This window comes from Ailuropoda melanoleuca, chromosome 13, assembly GCF_002007445.2.
Source record: "Ailuropoda melanoleuca isolate Jingjing chromosome 13, ASM200744v2, whole genome shotgun sequence".
Classification (NCBI taxonomy): Eukaryota; Metazoa; Chordata; class Mammalia; order Carnivora; family Ursidae; genus Ailuropoda; species Ailuropoda melanoleuca.
Genome location: NC_048230.1, coordinates 41,019,094 through 41,037,547, shown reverse-complemented (window position 1 = coordinate 41,037,547; position 18,454 = coordinate 41,019,094). Strand labels below are relative to the sequence as shown.

The 18,454-nt window shown below is 55.3% G+C and overlaps 1 protein-coding gene across 18 annotated transcripts in view; it reads right to left on the bottom strand.

Moving 5' to 3' along the window:
• Nucleotides 1-18,454, bottom strand: part of MGAT5B (alpha-1,6-mannosylglycoprotein 6-beta-N-acetylglucosaminyltransferase B) — a 68,548-nt gene that overhangs the window by 17,059 nt on the left and 33,035 nt on the right. For all 18 annotated transcript variants that reach the window (XM_034640314.1, XM_034640312.1, XM_034640316.1 and 15 more), the window contains 3 exons: nucleotides 6,221-6,352; nucleotides 4,749-4,882; nucleotides 266-396 (listed from right to left, as the gene is read on the bottom strand). In XM_034640314.1, coding sequence (XP_034496205.1) covers nucleotides 266-396; nucleotides 4,749-4,882; nucleotides 6,221-6,352 — 397 coding nt within the window. The remainder of the gene's footprint in view (nucleotides 1-265; nucleotides 397-4,748; nucleotides 4,883-6,220; nucleotides 6,353-18,454) is intronic.

The following is an 18,454-nucleotide window of genomic DNA, read 5'->3' as shown; positions in this document are numbered from 1 at the left end:
CCCTTCCCAGGCTCACTGTTTATCAATGCGGTCCTAGGGAGGGTGGCGGGTTAGGTCACAGTCCTTGATAAAGGACATCCGGGTTTGTCGCAGAGTGGGGGGGGGCCGCGGGGGCAGGTTAGTAACCCCCAGGCTGGGTCTTTTCAGTGGCGGTTAGGGACCTCTCTTTTCCGACACATTAGTGGGGGACATTTTGGCATCTGGAGCTGAGGGTGGTGGACGGAAGCAAATCCTGGAGGTGGGAGTTCCCGGGGGCGGTGCTTACCTTCCAGATACTCGCTTCCTTGCCATACACCACGGCCATGTTGCTGGCCTTGCCACCTTTGATGAGCTGCTTCTCCGTCTCGTTGAGCTCCTCGGACACGAAACCCATGAAGGAGTTGTCCGGGGTGTGAGCTACAGCCAGACCACGGGGTCAGGAAGGGGGCTGCCACACAGCCAAGGCTGTGCCCCAGGTCTACCTAGACAGGCCCCATCAGAGGGAGCCCTGTTTGACAAGGAAGGGGGAAGGAGGCTGGGAGGTACGGGGTCTGGTGGAGGACGGGGAAGAGTACCCATCGGTGTCCCGGCCCCGGGCATCTCCTTCTCCCAGAGACTGTCACAAAGCCTCGGGCAGAGGGAAAGCCGGGAGGTCATCCAGCCCGCCCCCTTGCTTGTTTGCAGAGAGGCACAGTCAGGACCTGCCCCCATCAGTGTCCTCCGTCCTGGCCAGCTCCGGCCCAAGGCTTTGGCTCCTCCCCTTTTCTCTCACTGCACACCCACCAGCAAAGCCTGTTACCCCTGCAGGACTTTCCACGTGGCCTCCACACCGCCGCCCTGGCCCAGGGACCACCCTCTCTCTCCTGGGCCCCTGTGACCTGCTGCCTGTCCCCATTTCTGCCATTCTCTTGGCCTTGCCTTTTCTTCTGAGCAATCCTTTCAAAATTAGGTCAGACCAGGTCCTTCTGCACAAAACCCTGCAGTGGCCCCAAAAGCCAAGGTCCCTAACAGTCTACAGGATCTGCCCCCTGCCCCTCTGGCAGCTTCTCTTATTCCCTACCGAGACCCTGCTGGGTACACTCCCTCTGCCGGCACGCTTTGCTTCCAGGGTACTGCCAAGATGTCCTCCCTGGCCCTGGTCACTCTCTGTCCCTTAGCCTGCACTCACGGACCAAACATGATATTATATATCTAATGGATCATTTGTTGGTGTCAGAATATAAGCCCCATGAGGGCAGGGCTTCTGATTTGCTCACTTCTGTGTCCCCAGCACCTGGGAGAGCCTGGCACACCCGCTCAGGAATGTGTGGACACATCCTCAGTTTCCCCACCCCCAAGTGTTTGCCCCTGCTGTTCCCTCTGCCTGGAATGCCCGCCTCCCCTTACTCGGATGAGAAAATGCTCTGCATGCGGTCCGATGGCTCCCTCTGGGGCTCCACCCCTGTGGTTCTGTCTCTGCTACACTATAGCCCACACTGGCTGGATGGGGAAACAGGTCTGCTCACGAATTCTTCCCGGACTTCGTATATCATTAAAACCGGCAAGACCTACTCACTTGTCCCCAGAACCCAGCACACGGGGAGCAGGGAATGCGTCTTAGCCCGTCCTCCTATTCCTCGGCCATGCTAATTAGCTCTGTCTGCCACCATACACCTGCCATAGGTTTGCAAGGCACAGGGTCCTTCCCATCTGTGTCCAGGACCTTGAATAGAATGTTGTTGAACCCAGTGAAGTCTACTCTGCCCTCCTGGGTTGGGGAGGCTGTGCTGAGTAGGCTGGTGGAGGCCACATGGCCTTAATTGCCCAAAACAGCCCTGAGGCCAAATACCCTATTTCTTCATTTCAGATGCACGTTTCCACATTTTAGCATTTCTGAAATTGAGGTGTATATACCTCAATCAAATGCACAGATTTAACATAGTATTTCTACCCATAAAAGTCATCATCAATGCCCGCAGCATCACAGAAGTGAAGCTTTCCTGCCTAAGTGCCCCAGAAAGCTCACGGATTCTTGGGTCTGAAAGTCCAGCTGCAAGGACGGGCCTTTGCTCACCGCAGAAGAAAATGATCTTTCTTCTAGAGCTTCAGGAACATAAGGAGGGGTCCGGAGACCTGGAGTTACTTCTGATGGTCAGGGTGTGGGCAGCTCTCCTGTTTCAGGAGGCTCTGCCCAGGCCGGGGAGGGGCCCCAACATGATAGACCAGACCCTCCCTCACCTGTTTGCCTGCCCAGCCCCCCTTCTCTGCCCCCCCACCCCTGCTCCAGCTGGGGCTGCCCCCAGGCCTCTCTCCTACGCGCCAAGGCCTCCCTATCCACCGAGCTGAAGAAGCCCTCATTCTACCAGCTCTGCCCAGTTAACTAAACTGGTGGGCGTGGGTCAGGGAAATATCCAATCGGTTAAAATAACAGGGACCCTCAAGCAAAGAGCTCCCAGCTCTCCGGGCAAAGGAGAGGCTGGGAGAGGCAGCCAGCCTCCCACTTAGCTCACTGGGGAAGTCACCTGGCTAGATGGGGAAACAGGTCTGCTCACGAATTCTTCCTGGACTCGGTATATCATTAAAACTGGCAAGCCCCTTTCTTCCTTTTTTGTTCTGTTTCTTTAATTTACTCAAACAATTAACATTTTCTGAGGACCTTGATAGGCTCTAGGGAGATAAGGATAAACCAATCAGTGGCCCCCTTTTGAGTGGTTCATAATCTATCAGGGAGGAATAAATTTACAAGCAAATAACTGTAACATACTTCAACATACGCTTTTATAGAATTGGATTTAACAGGTATAAAAACAGAGCTGAAGGAGCAACAGCAGATGAGGGAATCGGTGAAAGTGGCAGTCAGTAAAGGAGAAATTTGGGTTGGGGTTTTAGAGGATGAGTAGGAGTTTGTCAGGTTTGGAACTGCAAACCCAGTGGGCCCTACCCCACGTAAGTGCTCATTTTCCCAGTGTAGATTATCGCAGAAGCCGCTTACCGCCCCCTCCCCTGCTTCCCCCTCCTATACCACCACCCCTCTGGCCCTCGGCAATCTTCCAGAAAAATGTGCCCCAAAAACCCTTCTCTCGGGGTGCCTGGGGGGCTCAGTCGGTTGGGCATCCGACTCTTGATTTTGGCTCAGGTTGTGATCTCGGGGTCGTGAGACTGAGCCCCGCATCGGGTTCCAGCATGGAGTCTGCTTGTCTGTCTCCCTCTGCTCCTCCCCCCGCCCCTCAAATAGAGAAATAAAATCTTAAAAACAAACAAACACAAAAAACAACCTCCCTGGCTCAAGAATCTACAGAGATTCTTGAATTATGGTATCTGGCATAAAGCCAGGAACCAGAGCTAGAAGACCCCACCCTCTGCCCCCAGATCCACCATGTCCCCCTTGCCAGCTTCACAGCTTGGTGCTTCCCCTGTAAGTGAGCTAACGGGCCATGCTCTGTCCCCACCTCTGCTCTCCGCCGTCAGATATGCTGGTTACGCTGCCTGCACCATCCCCACCACTAACCCCACCTCCTTCCCTCCAGAGTCTGGTCCCCAGAGAGCCATGTGACCTCAGTCCTCTGGGCCTCACGTCCCTCCTCTGGGCTCGGAGGAATGGCCCACCTCCCCAGCCTTCTGGAATCCAATCAAGCCATTACTTATGTGTCCAGAAATTGCATCTGCCTCTAATATTCTCTAGAACCTGGAGAGTAAGACAAAAAAGGACCCTAAGTGTCCCAAAGAGGGGCATTAATTTGACAGGCTAAATAAAGACCAGATACTTTACTTCTGAGCAGTTCCTCAGGACCCTGCTCGGTTGGCTCTTAATTTAGATACATCCTAACAAAAGGTGCTTATCTGGCTTTCTGACCCAGAGCCTTCAAAGAGCCACAAATTAGATGTGCAAGACGCTGCTGGAGGCAGATGTGGTGCCGACAATTAAATGTGACAGCGGACAGCCTTCCAGCGAGGAGAGAAAGCACCACATCAAACAGTGACAGGGGAAGGGGCCACTTAGCAAGGGCACCCGGCTCTGCACACCTCCGCCATCCCCAAAGGCCCCTGCGCCACAGAGAGAGCGAGAATTGACCCTTAGTTGTCAAGAAAGGATTAACTTATTTTCAGCACCCTGCACGTAAGGGGGCAAGTCAGTGCCTGTACATAGCTCAGAGCCTCACTAGTGATAGCTAGAGCTCGGCCCTAAATGGCATCCCTTGCCTGACGCCCATCGTCAGAGGATTTCCCCAGGGGCCCCAGCGCCCAGCCTCACTTCCCATTATCCCCAGTGCTGGAGCCTACTGGAGCTCGTGCATTTCCAGAACCTTCCTGTTCTTTCCACATCTGTCTTCACTTCATCTGTTCCCTCCACTTAGAAGAGCCTGCCCGTTCTGCCCCTTTGCCACCCCCTAAAACTCTCCAGTGTACTTCTGGCCTCTCTTTCTATAAGGTCACTGAATCCTCTTTGTTCTGGAAGGTGCGCTCAGCAGCTCTCTGAGAGCTGCGTGTGATGCTGGAGGCAAAGGCCACGTCCTTCCGTGTTGGAAAGGTCACCATGTTTCTCGTAAACCAGGCTGGAAGCCCCACCCAGGCTGCCCCCCAGACACCACAAGACACTTCCTCTCTGGCTCACGCACTCGCTGAAGGGCGAGCCAGGCTTTCCCGGAGCGGGCAGGTGCCTGGGCCCGTCCTACTCCCACACCAGTAGGAAGGAAAGCCAGGAGACCGTGCCTCCTGCCGTGCACCCCTGAGACCATGAGGAGGCCCCATCTGCCCGTGCCCCACCCATACCCTGCGGCAGGGACACTCACGGAACATGGTCATGAACTGCCTGGGGTGGAGGTTCCAGTAGCCCCAGTTGGTCCGGTAGCCGTGTAGCGTGGCGTACTCCTCATGGTTGTACGCGGGCTCCGTCCCAAAGGTGTCGATGACCCGGATTCGGCACCTGCTCCCCGCCCCGGGGTGGGGGGATACAAGGAACCAGGGTCAGCAGCGTCTCGTGTCTCCCTGGGCTGGGCTGCCCCAGCGTGGGCGCTGGCACCAGCCACTGGCCGGGTCCTGCAATGTGTGGTCAGAGCTTGGGCTCAGACATTACCCAGCCGTGTGGTCACAGGCATGCATGTTAACCTCTCTGGGCCAGCTTCACCATCTGCCGACTGAGGATAACCATAGCCCAGCTGTCTCGGGGTTGTGTGGCTACGCCTGAACCATGGACCATTTACTCAGAAACTTAGTTATTATGGCTGCCCCAAGGGAGCCTAGGAGGGGGCACTGCCTGGAGTGGGGGTCCCTCCCCCCTGTAGGATTTGCACTTTCCTGAGCAGGCAGCAGCAGAAATTCGAGTTCATAGCCGCCCTGCCCAGGAACCTGACACCCCGAGGATGCCCCTGGCCTATCTGGGCTGCATGCAGAAGGGCGGGGCCCTGGGGGATGAGCCCCTGCCACAGGCCCGTCTTTGGGAAGGCAGTGCTTTGAAGTGTCCTCTGCAATCAAGCTTGGCCTCCTTAGATGCACCTCCCAGATGGGCAGAGGCTCTGGTGCCGCCCCAAAACCTCCCCCTCCATCCGTCCCACCCCTGGGCGTGGGTGTTCGAAGGAAACAGCGGAGACTCAGACAGCCCCCCAAGGAGCTCCCTCCTCACCCCACATCCTTCCCGGTGACCCAGAATTGCCCACAGACTGCTGAGGTCGGCACTATTCCCCCAGAGAAGGGGCAGGAGGTGGGAGGCGGAGGCACCGAGTGCATGAAGAACACACATTAATAATAAAAGCAATAACACCGCCCGTCGCTTTTTTTCCTAATAAAATCATGTGGGATAGTCAATGGGACTGGAGCAAATGTAATAAATAGCAGGGCTCTATGTGCTAAATTAAACCCCGTATCCTGCTGGCGCACAGACTAGGAGAGATGGCATTGGCCTTCCTCCAGACCGGGGGCGGGGGGTGGAGGGTGTTGAGCCTCCACAAACCGAGGTCACGCCCCAGTCGAGTGTCCCATTCCTTCCACTCCTCCCTGCCGTTCCCCTGCCCACCCCCATCCAGGGTACCTCCGAGCCCCGCCCAGCCTGCCCTGCCGCAGAGGGGCACTGAAGCGACTCCCAGTCTGAGTTAGCGGGAGGCAGAGCTCCTTGGGGAAGGACGGTCATGGGGGAGGGGGAAAACAGGCAGGGCGAGGCTTGCCCGCCCCAGAACCCAGGACAAGGCAGTTTCCCCACCCTGGGGACCAGCCGGCAGGGCGTGAGGGGAGGCACGGGACGGGGCGCCACCCGCCCGCGCCCTCCTACCGGTACTGCTTGAAGGACAGCCCCATGTGCTGCTTCATCTGCTGCAGGCCGTGGTAGTCGGTGTAGATGAGGTCGAAAGGCAGGGGCATGGCGAGTGGGCAGTTCCCCCGGCCTGGCGGCACCCCTAAGTTACTGAGAGAAGAGCCCTTCAGAGTCTGAGCCCCAAGAGGGACCCAAGGGCAGCAGAAACCCACCTTCCCAACCAGCCCTGTGTCTGGGGCGCCGGGAGCCACCCCAGTCCTTATAGCCCAGGATAAACATGGAGGAGGGGGCCCTGTAAAGGAACGTGGGGTTGGCACATGAGCGCTGGCAGACTGGGAAAGGAAGTGAATGGGGTGGCCATGTCCAGTTGTGTAGGTTTTTCACTGCACAAGAGACTCCAATGAGAGGAAGCAGGACTGAGATCCAGCACGGCCTAGCTTGCCAAGCTGTGTCCCTGGCCTGGGCTACCCACCAGGTGGAAGGAGCACCTTTCGTTAATTTGCACCAATGTGCTCCCTGCAGGGCTGTGTCTGCCCAGAGGGGGCACCTTTACCTAGTGTTCGCAAATTACCATAAATGCTCACCATGGTCCTTAGTGAGCCTTCGGTGTTTGGAGCAGAGAGCCCTGCATCAGAGATATAATTCCGCTCTGCTGACTGGCTCATGGCCCATGGAGACACCCAGCCCTGCCCCACGGGGTCACCCTGCCTGCCAGGTCATGTACACAAGTTTACCTCTCGTGACCCAGTGCCAGAGCCTTTGGGTCATCTCTCTGGAGCCTAGAGGACACGGCCACAGCTGCTAGTGTAAATTCCTTTGCCCAGAACCCCCCTGCCCACCATCCAGGAGCCCTGGCCTGACGACCCACCCCTCTGAGGGGATGAGGAAACATGTAGATTGCCCGTTCAGTAAGTCCGTACTAAGCCCCTGAGCCAGGCAGGGAGTAGAAAAGCCCCCCCTTTCTTTGGGGACCCCACAGCAGCCACCCACCTCCCCTGAATTCTCATCTCCCTTGGACTCGTGGTCCAGATGCCTGCGCTGGAAGGGGTCCAGGAGACCTCCCAGTGAGCCCCTTCAGGGGTCCATGTGAAGAGCAGACTCAGGCAGGGTAGGGGAGGAGCTCTGACAAGGTCACTGGCTCATCAACAGCAAAGGGCCACGATGGATGACTCCCTAGGTCACACCTCGGGCTCCTAGAGCCGGTTCAAGCCAGGTGGAAAAGTACCAGCCTGGACGTCTTTGCGCTCTCTCTGCTCATGCTCTGCACGTCACCGTCAGAAGCTGGGGAGGGGCCCTACGCACACTGTCCCCCGAGCACACTGCCCGAGGTTTATGGTAACCAGATGACAAGGCCATGATGGAATGACATCAGGGGAGGCTGTGTGTGACGTGTGATTGGAATTGAAGTATCAGGCGTTGGCCGTGCCCTGCAGAGAAGGGCAGCGGAGGGGGAGGGAGGGGCTTTCCCTGTGCCTGCTCGCTCCCCACCAGCCAGTGCACCCCAGCCTCACCCAGCTCCCCCTGCCAGGTTAGAACCTTGGCTGCTAAGTGCCAAGAGGAGAACGCAAAAATCTAATAAGCAGCGTCTCAAATTTCTAATCTGGATATAGAACAGTGGCCAAGGGCTCCCTCCCCCTCATCCAGCCCCCACGCGTCCCCTCTCTCCAACCACACCAGCACATGGGATGCTCCAGGACTTCAAAGGCAGGGCAGGCTTCGTGAGGTTTTTTTGTGTGTGTGTGGAAATACCCAGAAAGGAAAGGAGAACGAGCCCAGACCGCAGGGGTCTGGAGCCATCACAGGAAACAGCTCCCACAGCCTGGAGACTTCATGAAATATTTGGTGATAGTCTGAAGTGTGCAGCAGATTTTGCATTCTACTCTGCAGGACGTCCCTCCATCCCTATTCAAGCATGCGCTTTCTCTCACCCCCAAACTCCTCCGGTAAGACTGATGCCCCCACAAAGGAACAACGTCTTTGCTCTGGGCTAGGGGAGCCACAGGTATAGACAGACACCATCCCCTTCCCCACTTCCCTCTACTCAGTGCAGAGCCACGGGCAGAAGGACAAAATGAGTCCGCCGCCCCTTCCTTGCAGAAACCAGGAAGGTGGGGCTGCTCCACCCACAGGGAACTGGGGCCTGGGAAAATGGACTAACAATCCTGAAAGCAGCAGCGGTGGGTGGGTCGGCTTGTTGCTACCTGCACGGTAACAGGGCTGCTTGTCCACGTTACACTTCCGGTTGGTTTCCAGGCAACATGTCCCTCTGTGGCCAGGTGTGGTGCCAACAAAATCGTGCGGGCTTCCTTCTGTTGCCCCAAAACCGCCCACAGCCCTGGCCTCGGCCCCAAAGCCCAGGACCAGCGAGAGGCCAGATGAGCAGCTCTCCCCTGGGAGAAAGACCCCGCCTTGATGTTCTAAGGCACGCGCCACCATCTTCGTCATCTGGGGGGCTAAAATGTTGAACACAGAAACCATTCTACACACTTTCGGTTCATTAATTCATTCAGTCCTTTAATCTGGGCAACCACCCTACAAGATCAGACCCATTCTTATCCTGCTCCCCCCTTTACAGATGAGGAAACAGAGAGGGTTAGTAATTTACCCAGGATTGCACAGCCAGGAAGCTGTGGAGCTGGGACTGGAACCCAGGCAGTCGGGCTCCGGAGCCCACACTCCTGCCCACTAAGCTCTCCTGCCTCCCCGGGCCAACCAGGCCACAGGCGGTAGGACGGCGGATGGTGGGACCACAGTGCCATCCCCGAAATCCGAGCTCTGGCTGCCAGCAGAGATTGGGCTCCAGTCCCAGCTCTGTTGCTAACCCCAGAGGAGTCTTAAGCCTCCTGGAGTTTCATTGTTCTCCTCAGCAACAGACCAATAAAAATGGCTCCCTCACAGGGTTCCTGGTAGGATCGACTGAGGCAGGGCAAGGGAAAGTCGCACTAATTATCATTTCCTCTCATCATCCGTTCTGCCTTCTGAATTTCTGGGCCCGGCCACTCCTTCCTGACCCCCCGATGCTATCCACACACCACCCCGAAATTAAGGCATTTCTCACCTCAAATCTTGAAATAATTTCCTCTCTGCTCTGTGTCCCTCCAGTCTTGTCTCTTTTCTAGAGAGATCTTTCCACAATGTAAACCTGTCATTTCTCACCTCAAATCTTGAAATAATTTCCTCTCTGCTCTGTGTCCCTCCAGTCTTGTCTCTTTTCTAGAGAGATCTTTTCCACAATGTAAACCTGTCATTTCTCACCTCAAATCTTGAAATAATTTCCTCTCTGCTCTGTGTCCCTCCAGTCTTGTCTCTTTTCTAGAGAAATCTTTCCACAATGTAAACCTGGTTCTAATCCCTCCCAGAAGACTTCTCACTTCCTGGTCCTTGCCTCCTCCTTCAGGAAGCCTTCCTTGGACCCCTGGTCACAGAGATGCGCAGTCCCTGTGCTACCCCACTGCTTGCTTCCATCGCTGGCCTGCACTGTCCGGAGTCACCTCCTTACCACGGGGGCCCATGCGAACAGGGCCAGGGCATCTTTGAAAGCCCAGAGCCGGGACCGGACCTGGGCCAACAAGCACCTGCTATGTTCAGGAACAAATGAATAAACCAATGAATCAGGTGAACCCCCTCAGGAAAAACTGGTTTAAAAGCTGAAGATGTGGCCAAGGAAAGCATATCTGGAGAGAGACGGCTGGTGAGGGATGCTCAAGGCTGATGGGCGTCTTGGCTCTTGGCTCTTCGGGGAGGGGGGCAGTGAGCAGTCTCCTGGGACACCTCGGGACAGGGACACCAGTGGCCCCATGTGCCCTGCAAAGCCATCCCGCAGGAAGGAGAGGAGACAGAAACTGGCCCAAAGACTGCAGGTACCCCTCCCAGGAGGAGTTAAAGAGGGACCGCCCAGGTTCCCAGCCCTAGGAAACAAGGGTTTTCCATTTAAAGCGACTTCAGGGGAGAGAAACGTCTACAGCTGCCTCACAGGGACCCGGAGCTGCCCGGAGGACAGCGGAGAGGGTCAGCCACGGGAAGGGGGCTGTGGTTTCATTGCTTGTAATTTCAGCTCGCTTTTATGGGCAATTTTACGCGAAGTGGTTGGTGGGAGCAGTGACGTGAGCTGAAAAACGCCGTCTCCTGACAGCCTTCAGCCAAAGGTGCCCACAGAGCCTCGGCCGTACAAATCCACGTTCCGTGTTGACGCCTCCAAGGGCCCCCGTCTAGATGGCTTCTTAATTCCAATGCCAAGTTCCTCATTCCCCTTTGGACTCTTTGCCCATGGCTGTGTCAGGGGGAGAGGGGACACCGCAGAGCCGCCCCAGCCCCAGCACACCGTGGGGGCCCTGGGTGGGTGAGTCTAGCTGGGACAGACAGCGGATCCCCATGCAGGGGCCTCACGCACATCTGCCTGGCACCGCCCGCCACCTTACACCATGCGTGGGGAGAACGGGGGCGTCTACATGGAATTGCCAAATCGGGTGGCTGGAGTGTATTTCCAAATGTCCCCAGGCCACCTGCGTGGGAGCCTGAACACAGGACAAAAGGGTTGGGGGAAGGGGTGACCTTGGAAAACAGTGCTTTTCTATAGCTCACCTGGCTGTCATGGGCCTCCACACCCAACCCAAATTAATCCACCCGTAAGAGCCAGCCCGGGGGTGGGGGGCACTAGGGAGTTAGTGTTTAATAGGGACGGAGTTTCGGTTTGGGAGGAGAGAAAGTCCTGGGGAGGGATGGCAGTGATGGCTGCATAACGTCATGAATGAACTTAATACCACCAAACCACACACTTAGAAATGGTTAGGAGAGTAAATGTTGTTACGTGTATTTGACTACAAATTTTTCAAAAAGCCAAACTGTTCATACGCAGGGGCCCATGCCCAGCCCCACAAGGATACTCCGTGTCCCCATCTTCTCTAGCACCCCCTGGCCTCCCCGCTGGCCATAATGTCGGGGCACAGCACATACCCAGAGAAGGGGAGACTCGGTTACTCTTCGCTAAAAGATCAAAAGGTAGGATGGGTAGATGGGACAAGGAGGCAGGGAAAACACAGTTCATGATCAACTGAAAAAACAAATCCTCAGGGAGCCTGGGTGGCTCAGTCGGTTGAATGTCTGACCCTTGATTTCAGCTCAGGTCATGATCCCAGGGTGTGGGATCGAGCCCTGCACTGGGCTCTGTGCTCTGTGCTCTGTGCTCAGTGGGGAGCCTGCTGGAGATTTTCTCTCTCCCTCTGCCCCTCCCCTCACTTTCTCTTTCTAAGATAAATAACTAAATATTTAAAAAAGAAAAAGAAAAAAGAAAAAAATCCTCCGCTGGAAATTAAAACGCTGAGTGCTGGCACCATGGAAATCACTCCTGGGCTCCAGCACGAACTTGCTGGGTGGCCTCGCACCGACGTCAGACTGTTCTGGTTCCGCCTCCACTCCCATAACAGGACGCTCGGACAGATCTCCATGGTCCCTTCTAGGCTAAAAATTCTCTGGTTTTATTTCTCCCTGTGCCTTTGGTCTATGGCTGGAAATAATCTCTCCAGGTAGTGCTCAAATTCTGGAACAAATTATTCTCTCTCTCTCCCTCCCTCTCTTCTCTGTGTGGGAGGGACCTAATTAAAAAGAATTTTCACAAAGTGCTCAGAGATCCTTGGCTCCAGGTGCTAAGTGCACGCAGGGAATGTCTGCTCTTCCAGACCCATCTCATTGCTGGGAGCACACTGGCTGGGGCAGCCCAGGACTTTTTGGCCTCCCCGGGGGTCTGTTATCCCGCTGACCCCATCCGGTACCCGTCTCCTGAGCACTGTGAAATTGCCCCTATCTCTCTCCCATGGCCTGTTTCTGGAGCAGGCCACTGCCTCTGCCCAAGAACAAAGGGGGCAGAAAGAAAGGGCCCCAGAGAGTTAACCGGGCATCTAAGGAACTGCTCCGGAAGGGATGCCAGGATCACCAAAGAGAATGGAATTCTATTGTCCTGCAGTATTTTCTTCTCTTGCTCAGGATGCAGTCTCGTTCCTGAGCCACCCGGCAGCCAGAATGTGCTCCTTAGTCAAAGGGCAAAAAGGAGCAGGGGCCGGAGGTTTCTAAAAGGGAAATGCAGAGAGCAGCATATCCCTCCCACCCTGCACAGCCTGCACTGGAACCAGTGTCCAAAGCTGACACTTTCTTCCCCAGCATTCCTTCCTACAATGCAAACTCAGGGCTAAGAATAGGGCCGCCGCTCCCGGGTGCGGGGGGCGGTGGCTAGATGAAACCACAGACTCCCTCCAGCTCCCAGCGCAGCCCGGATGTGGTCAGAGGAATCGGAACACATCCCTTTGGCTGTTCCCTGCCTTGTTCCTTGCAGACAGGCCCCAATTTACATAACGAATGTCCAGTGAAGGCTGAGCGCAAAACACGTTTTTCTGATTTGAAGGTAGCAGGACGGTGGTTTCCAGGCCCAGTGCAGGTTTTAATCGAGATAGCTGACGGCTCCTAATGCCCAGGCCCCCCGGTCCACCTACCTGTTCTCCAGCTGCTGCCTGACAAGATCTCCCCTTTCTCTGTACTTGGTGGGGAGAGAACACTGGACCCCACCTCCCTTGGGAGAACCCATAGCCCCCAGGACTTGAAGACATGCTCATGCTTCTTCCCAGAAACAAATCCTGCCTCGTTACCCTTCCTTCAAAAGCCTCAGAAGGCAGCCTGCGCCTCATTTCTAACCTCACTCCCCACGGGTCTCCTTTAAATGTCTCTTCCCCTGCAGCCCTCTCGCCCTGGTGTAGACGAGGCCGGAGCTGGGAAAGGTGACTCGGGCCACTGCATCTGTGCAGTCATGTTTGTTGGCCAATGTCAAGACTTGGTCAGACTTGTAAGAAACAGATTCCCACTCCCTGTGGTTCAGTGCAGCATGGAGGGGGAGGCAGGGGGGGCTAGCGAGGAAACGTCTCCCCTGGACTCTGAGGAAGGATGAAGGATTGGGGGCCAGTGCAACTTAGGGCCCCCCAGCAGAGGTCCCCACCTCCATGGCGTTCAGCGACGCAGACCCTGATCCCACTACACAGGAGATTAAAACGCCTCCTTGGAATCCAAGGAAGGAGAAGGAAAAAGGAGAGGGGAGAGGAGACGGAGTTTTTTTTAGTATAAATTAAGCATTTGCCTCTCATGCCACTGCTTGGAACGTGTGGCTGGAGCATGCGGCGAAGAGAAGCAACCACTGTCTACAGGAGTATGCTAAGTGCCAAACGTGCTAGATGGGCTCGTCCTCCCTATTTCTCATCTATGTACTTCATATATTATAAAATGTTCCAAAGCATCCAGAAAATTGTAGAAAATAATACAGCGATATAATGAATGCCCTGTATTCCCACTGCCCAGCCTTGTCAAGTCTTAACATTTTGCCATATTTGGTTCAAAATTTTTTTCCCAAGGGATAACACATCACAAATCCAGGTGGAGCCCCAGGGGATGTGTCTGTCTTGTCCGCTGTCCTCACATTCCCCGCCCTCCATGACACTCCCTGCAGATGCCGGCACCCCCGCCCCATGGGGCTCTCCTCCCCGTCTTTTTGGGGCCCTCCTCTGGGGCCGCCGCCAGGCACCACGCTATCCCCCTCCTACATCGTCACCCGCTCTCTCTCTCGGGCTCCTTCACAGAAGCATGTACACGTCGGCACTCCCACCCTGAAAGTAAACAAGCAAACCTCCTGCTACGGGGTGAACTGTGTTCCCCCCAAAAGGTGTTGAAGTCCTAACCCCAGTACCTGGGAGTGTGACCTTCTTTGGAAAGAAGGTCTTTGAGAAGGTCTTTGCAGATGATGAGCTTAAGATGAGGTCATTTAGGGCAGGCCCTAATCCAGTACGGGGGTGTCCCAATGAGAGGGGAATTGGACACAGACACAGGCACACACAGGAGAAGGCAGCCACCAATGAGCCTGCGGCTGCCCGAACCTACAACAGCTTCTGCGCACAGCCTCCGGACCAGCCAGCCCACCCTCGCAGCAAGGCGGGCATCTGGTGACCACAGCCCTGAGACAATAAAGCACCCCACTTTGCAGCACTTTGTTCTGGCAGCCCCAGGAAACTCACGCACCTCCCTGGGCCTCTGCTCTCCTTGCAGCCAGGCTCCCTGAGGCTGAAGCCTCTCATCACCCTAGCTCCTACCTTGCCAGCCTCCCCCTCAGCCTACAACCCACCCATCTCTGGCGTGTGTCCCCAAAACTCAACCAAGCTGGGTCAGTCTAGGGTCAACAATGACTTCTACGTGGCCAAATTCGTTGGGCAATTTTCAGTCCCCTTCTTACTTGGGGTGAGTATTTGACATCACTGGCCACAACCTCCTTCTCCCTTGGCACCCACGGCTCCACCCTCCTGGCCACTCCCCAGTCTCCTCTGCCAGGCCTCTGTTGCCCTTCCTTAGGGCTTTGCTCTCAGACCTTCCCATCGCTTGGCAACTTAATCACACTTGTGTTCAGCGGTGCCACCTGCCAACGCGCTGTCTCCATTCTGAATGGCAGGCCCCTCACCAGCTGCCTCCACGTGGGCACCTCTAATTCAGTGTGTCTGAACCCACAAATTCCAGGTCTTCCCCCTGCGCTGTTCTCTTCCTCCCCCCTCTGAGAAGGGCAGGCGCTGTCCACCAGTGACTGCTTTGAGCCGGCTAGCTCTGCCTGGTTCAGGCCAGTCTGAGCCAGTCAGAGCCGGTGACACCCAGAGGCCTACCGGCCTGGCTCCCAGAGGATTGGGCTACGCTCAAGGACGGGGATGTGGTCCCTGCCTCCCTTACTCTCCGGGGACCCTCCCCAGTATTTCCCTTGGACAAACTACAGCACCCATCAAACAAAAACGCCAGGAGACTGATTTCCACCACGTCCCTGTGCTTGATGACCAAGGGTTTTCCCTCTTCATCCTCCTATTTAAACATTCTCCTCTCAAGCTTTCATCATTTGCCAGTTAAGTCAACTAATTTTCTACTAAACCCAATTTCACTCATGGATGGAGGAAGAGCTCAGTAATTTTTCCTCATGCCATGTACTATTAATGATGCTTGAAATTATGCAAATAAAATTAATGAGCACCGCCGATTCTGGCCAGGCAGGAAAGGAAAGGCTTAATTTAAAATGCCCACTGTGGATGGGGCATTCATGAGGACCCAGTCGGGGTGCAGCCGACAAGGGATCTGAATCCCCCTTCGGCCCCGCCCCCTGCAGTCCCAGTCCCATTACTGACCGCCTTGCTCCCGCTGCCACCTCTCACCCCAGAAACATCCTGCAGCAGCAAAGCCAGATGTGGGCTCTGTGCTTTGCCCCAAACATCACTCCAGTGAGCTGGTTAATTAAAGCACCAAAATACGAGGAACAGAGAAAGGCGGCTCATCTGTCCAGCCTTGTTGCTTAGACAGTGGCCAAGACATCTGCCGTGAACATCTGTGACAAACCACAGCACACGCCCAGCGGCAGCATCTCCGTCCCACTGCCTGCCCCTGGACAAGTCATTTAGCCAGACCAGGAAGACGCTTCTGTCACAGAAGCCAGGCTGAGACACCAAATTGGGCTCGCCATCATCTCTCGTTGACCTACTTTCCAGTTAACCTGCCCACAGGCAATGGCTCCCTAAGGCTGGGAGGTAAGGATCCGGATGACTCTTCCTCCCGCAGCACCCACAGCAACGCCATGAGTGCGTTCAGTGGGATCTCTGCCCGTGACCCCTTTCCAGGCTCGGAAGGTCACCATTGTGCTATAGGTTGCATTGTGTCCCCCCAGAATTCAGGTCGGAGTCCTGACTGACCCCTAGTATCTCAGAATGCAGCCTTATCCCGAGACAGGGCCATTGAAGAGGTAATCAAATGGAAATGAGGTCATTAGGATGTGTCCTAATCCAATACGGCGCGTTCTTATTAGAGGGGGGAGTTGGACACAGACACATACACAGAGAGAAGGCCAGTGAGGACGAAGGCAGAGATCGGGATGATGCTTCACAAGCCAGCCAAAGCCCAAAATCCCTGGCAAACCACCAGAAGCCAGGGGAGAGTCCATGACAGATTCTCCCTCACAGCCTCAGGAGGCACAACCCTGCTGACACCTTGATCTTGGACTTCTGGCCTCCAGACTATGAGACAACCCACTTCTGTTGTCTACGCACCCAGTGTGTGGTGCCTTGCTACAGCAGCCCTAGCTAACTGATAGACACCTATATCGAAATCTCCACTGGAAGGAAAGGCCTGCGTTTAGGTAGTGTTGGGGTGCTCCTGGCAGGAGCTTGAGGAGCTCACAGGCTGGGCCTACATCTGTCGCAGGGGAAGAGTACATGCAAGAAAGGGCATGGAACAAAGTACATTCCAGGTCAGCAGGTTCTCACCTGGTGCCCTGGGTGAGGCGTGAGAGGCCCCACTATCTGGGCCACTTCCAAGGGGTGCCTCCTCAGCCCATCCCCTGCAACCGAGGGTACTCTGGGGGCTTTCAGGTATGCAAATGTGGGCTTAGGAGGGATCCACACATGCTTTCTATGAGTCTTCTAGGGACCTAAGCCCAAACCCCAGGCCCTAATCCCACCCTCAGAACCTGCAGCAGGGACACAGAGGACAGCTCTTGAGAACAAGCCAAGAAGGCCAATGTTCCAACCCCACAGCAGCCCAGAAGCTGGGGGTGGGGGATCCCAGGGGAGGCTTATAAAAGCCACAGCACCAATTTTTCCACTTGTCAACCTTCACTGCTCATTAGGTCACCTGAAGAGCTTTGAGAGCTTGATATGTGGGCCCCCACTCCAGACCCATTAGATAGAGACACCAAGAGTGGGACCCAAATGTCGGTATGTTTTCTAAGGCTGCTCTGCAGCTGGGGGGGGTTAAGAATCCCCACCTGAAATGTATTCCAACCAGAGCTGATGCTGTTAATTTTGCAGACATAACTGTATTATGTCTCCTGGGGAAGGTGGTTTTCTTTTTTCTGTTTTTATTCTTTTAGTTGTCTTGAAATTGCTTCAGATAACAGATTTAAAACCCCTTCATGAGGCTGTTCCCTGAGGTGTCTGGGCTGTTTACAACAACTCTGCCCTGTCTGAGCAAGAGCATTCACCGGCACCCACACGCCACTGGGGACCAGGGAAAGAGCTGTCCGGGCACAGCCCTGGCTCTGCCCATCCAACAAACTGCAAATCAGAGATGAGGTAACCTCTGCCTGGAGCCCCTGCTTCTGGAAATTTCAGACCCACATGAGCCTGGCATGAAGTGACGTGCTGGCGAGAAGATACGGAGTCTGTGTGGGGTGTGTGAGTGTGAGAGTGTGTGCACACACCTGTGTGAGCATGTGCAGTGTGCAGCATGTCGTGCACAGGGGTGTGTGGGAGCCTGTGTGTAGGGATGGGCACGTGTGTTTGCACGCATGAGCAGTGCACACATGCATGGGTAAGCATATGTGGTTGTACATGGGCGCATGCAAGCATGTGCACATGTGTGTATATGTGGGTACGCAGGTGCTGTAAAGGAAAAACAGCAAGAGGTATTTCAGATCTTGGTACTTTACACAAGGGCCTCACCTTCAAGACCTCCTGGGTGCAGTGACCCCCATCTTCACTGCTCTGGCCCCATTATGAGCAATGGCAGCCTCAGTAAACACAGGCTCAGTGCCACGCCCCGGAAGCGGCCAGAGGAAGTGCTCTGGGCAGGTAAGGACTCGGGGTGAAGGCTGAGACAGGAGACACCCCAGCATGGGTTGAGAAGCTGAGTCACTGAGTTAAGTTCCCATCTCTTAAGGAGGCTTGTCGAATACCGGCTCTCTCACAGAGGGATGATTCTCTCAGTGTGGTTGCTGGGCCGTCACAAATGCATGGGAGAAGCCTTCCTACAGGGAGAAGTAAAGGAAGGAAGTTCTCATGTCTCTGGCCCCGGAAAATGCATGGCCAGAAGGGAGGAATCAAGCTGAACGCAGTTTGATAAACATGAATTCATCTAACCTTGAGGCAGGTCAAGGTGTCAGCAATGCTGATAGGACGCTCCATGCTCACAGGGGACTTTGTGTGTGGCAGAGCTTGGGATGAGGAGTCCAGACAGCCCTCACCCCCAGGAGTCTTCCCACTGTATCTTGGGGGCCCTGGTGACCTAGGAGACAAGGGCCCCTAAACCCTTGCTTGCTGCTCTGCCCTAGGCAGGTCTGGCTCGTGGCTACCCACAGCCCCTGACTGTGCCATCCACAAACTGCCCAAGACTTCCTTGACTTCCCAGACCCTGGGTCCCTTTTCTCTTTTCTCCTCCTCACCCTCACCCTATTTGACTTTCCTGTAGGAAGCTTCAAGGCCAGGC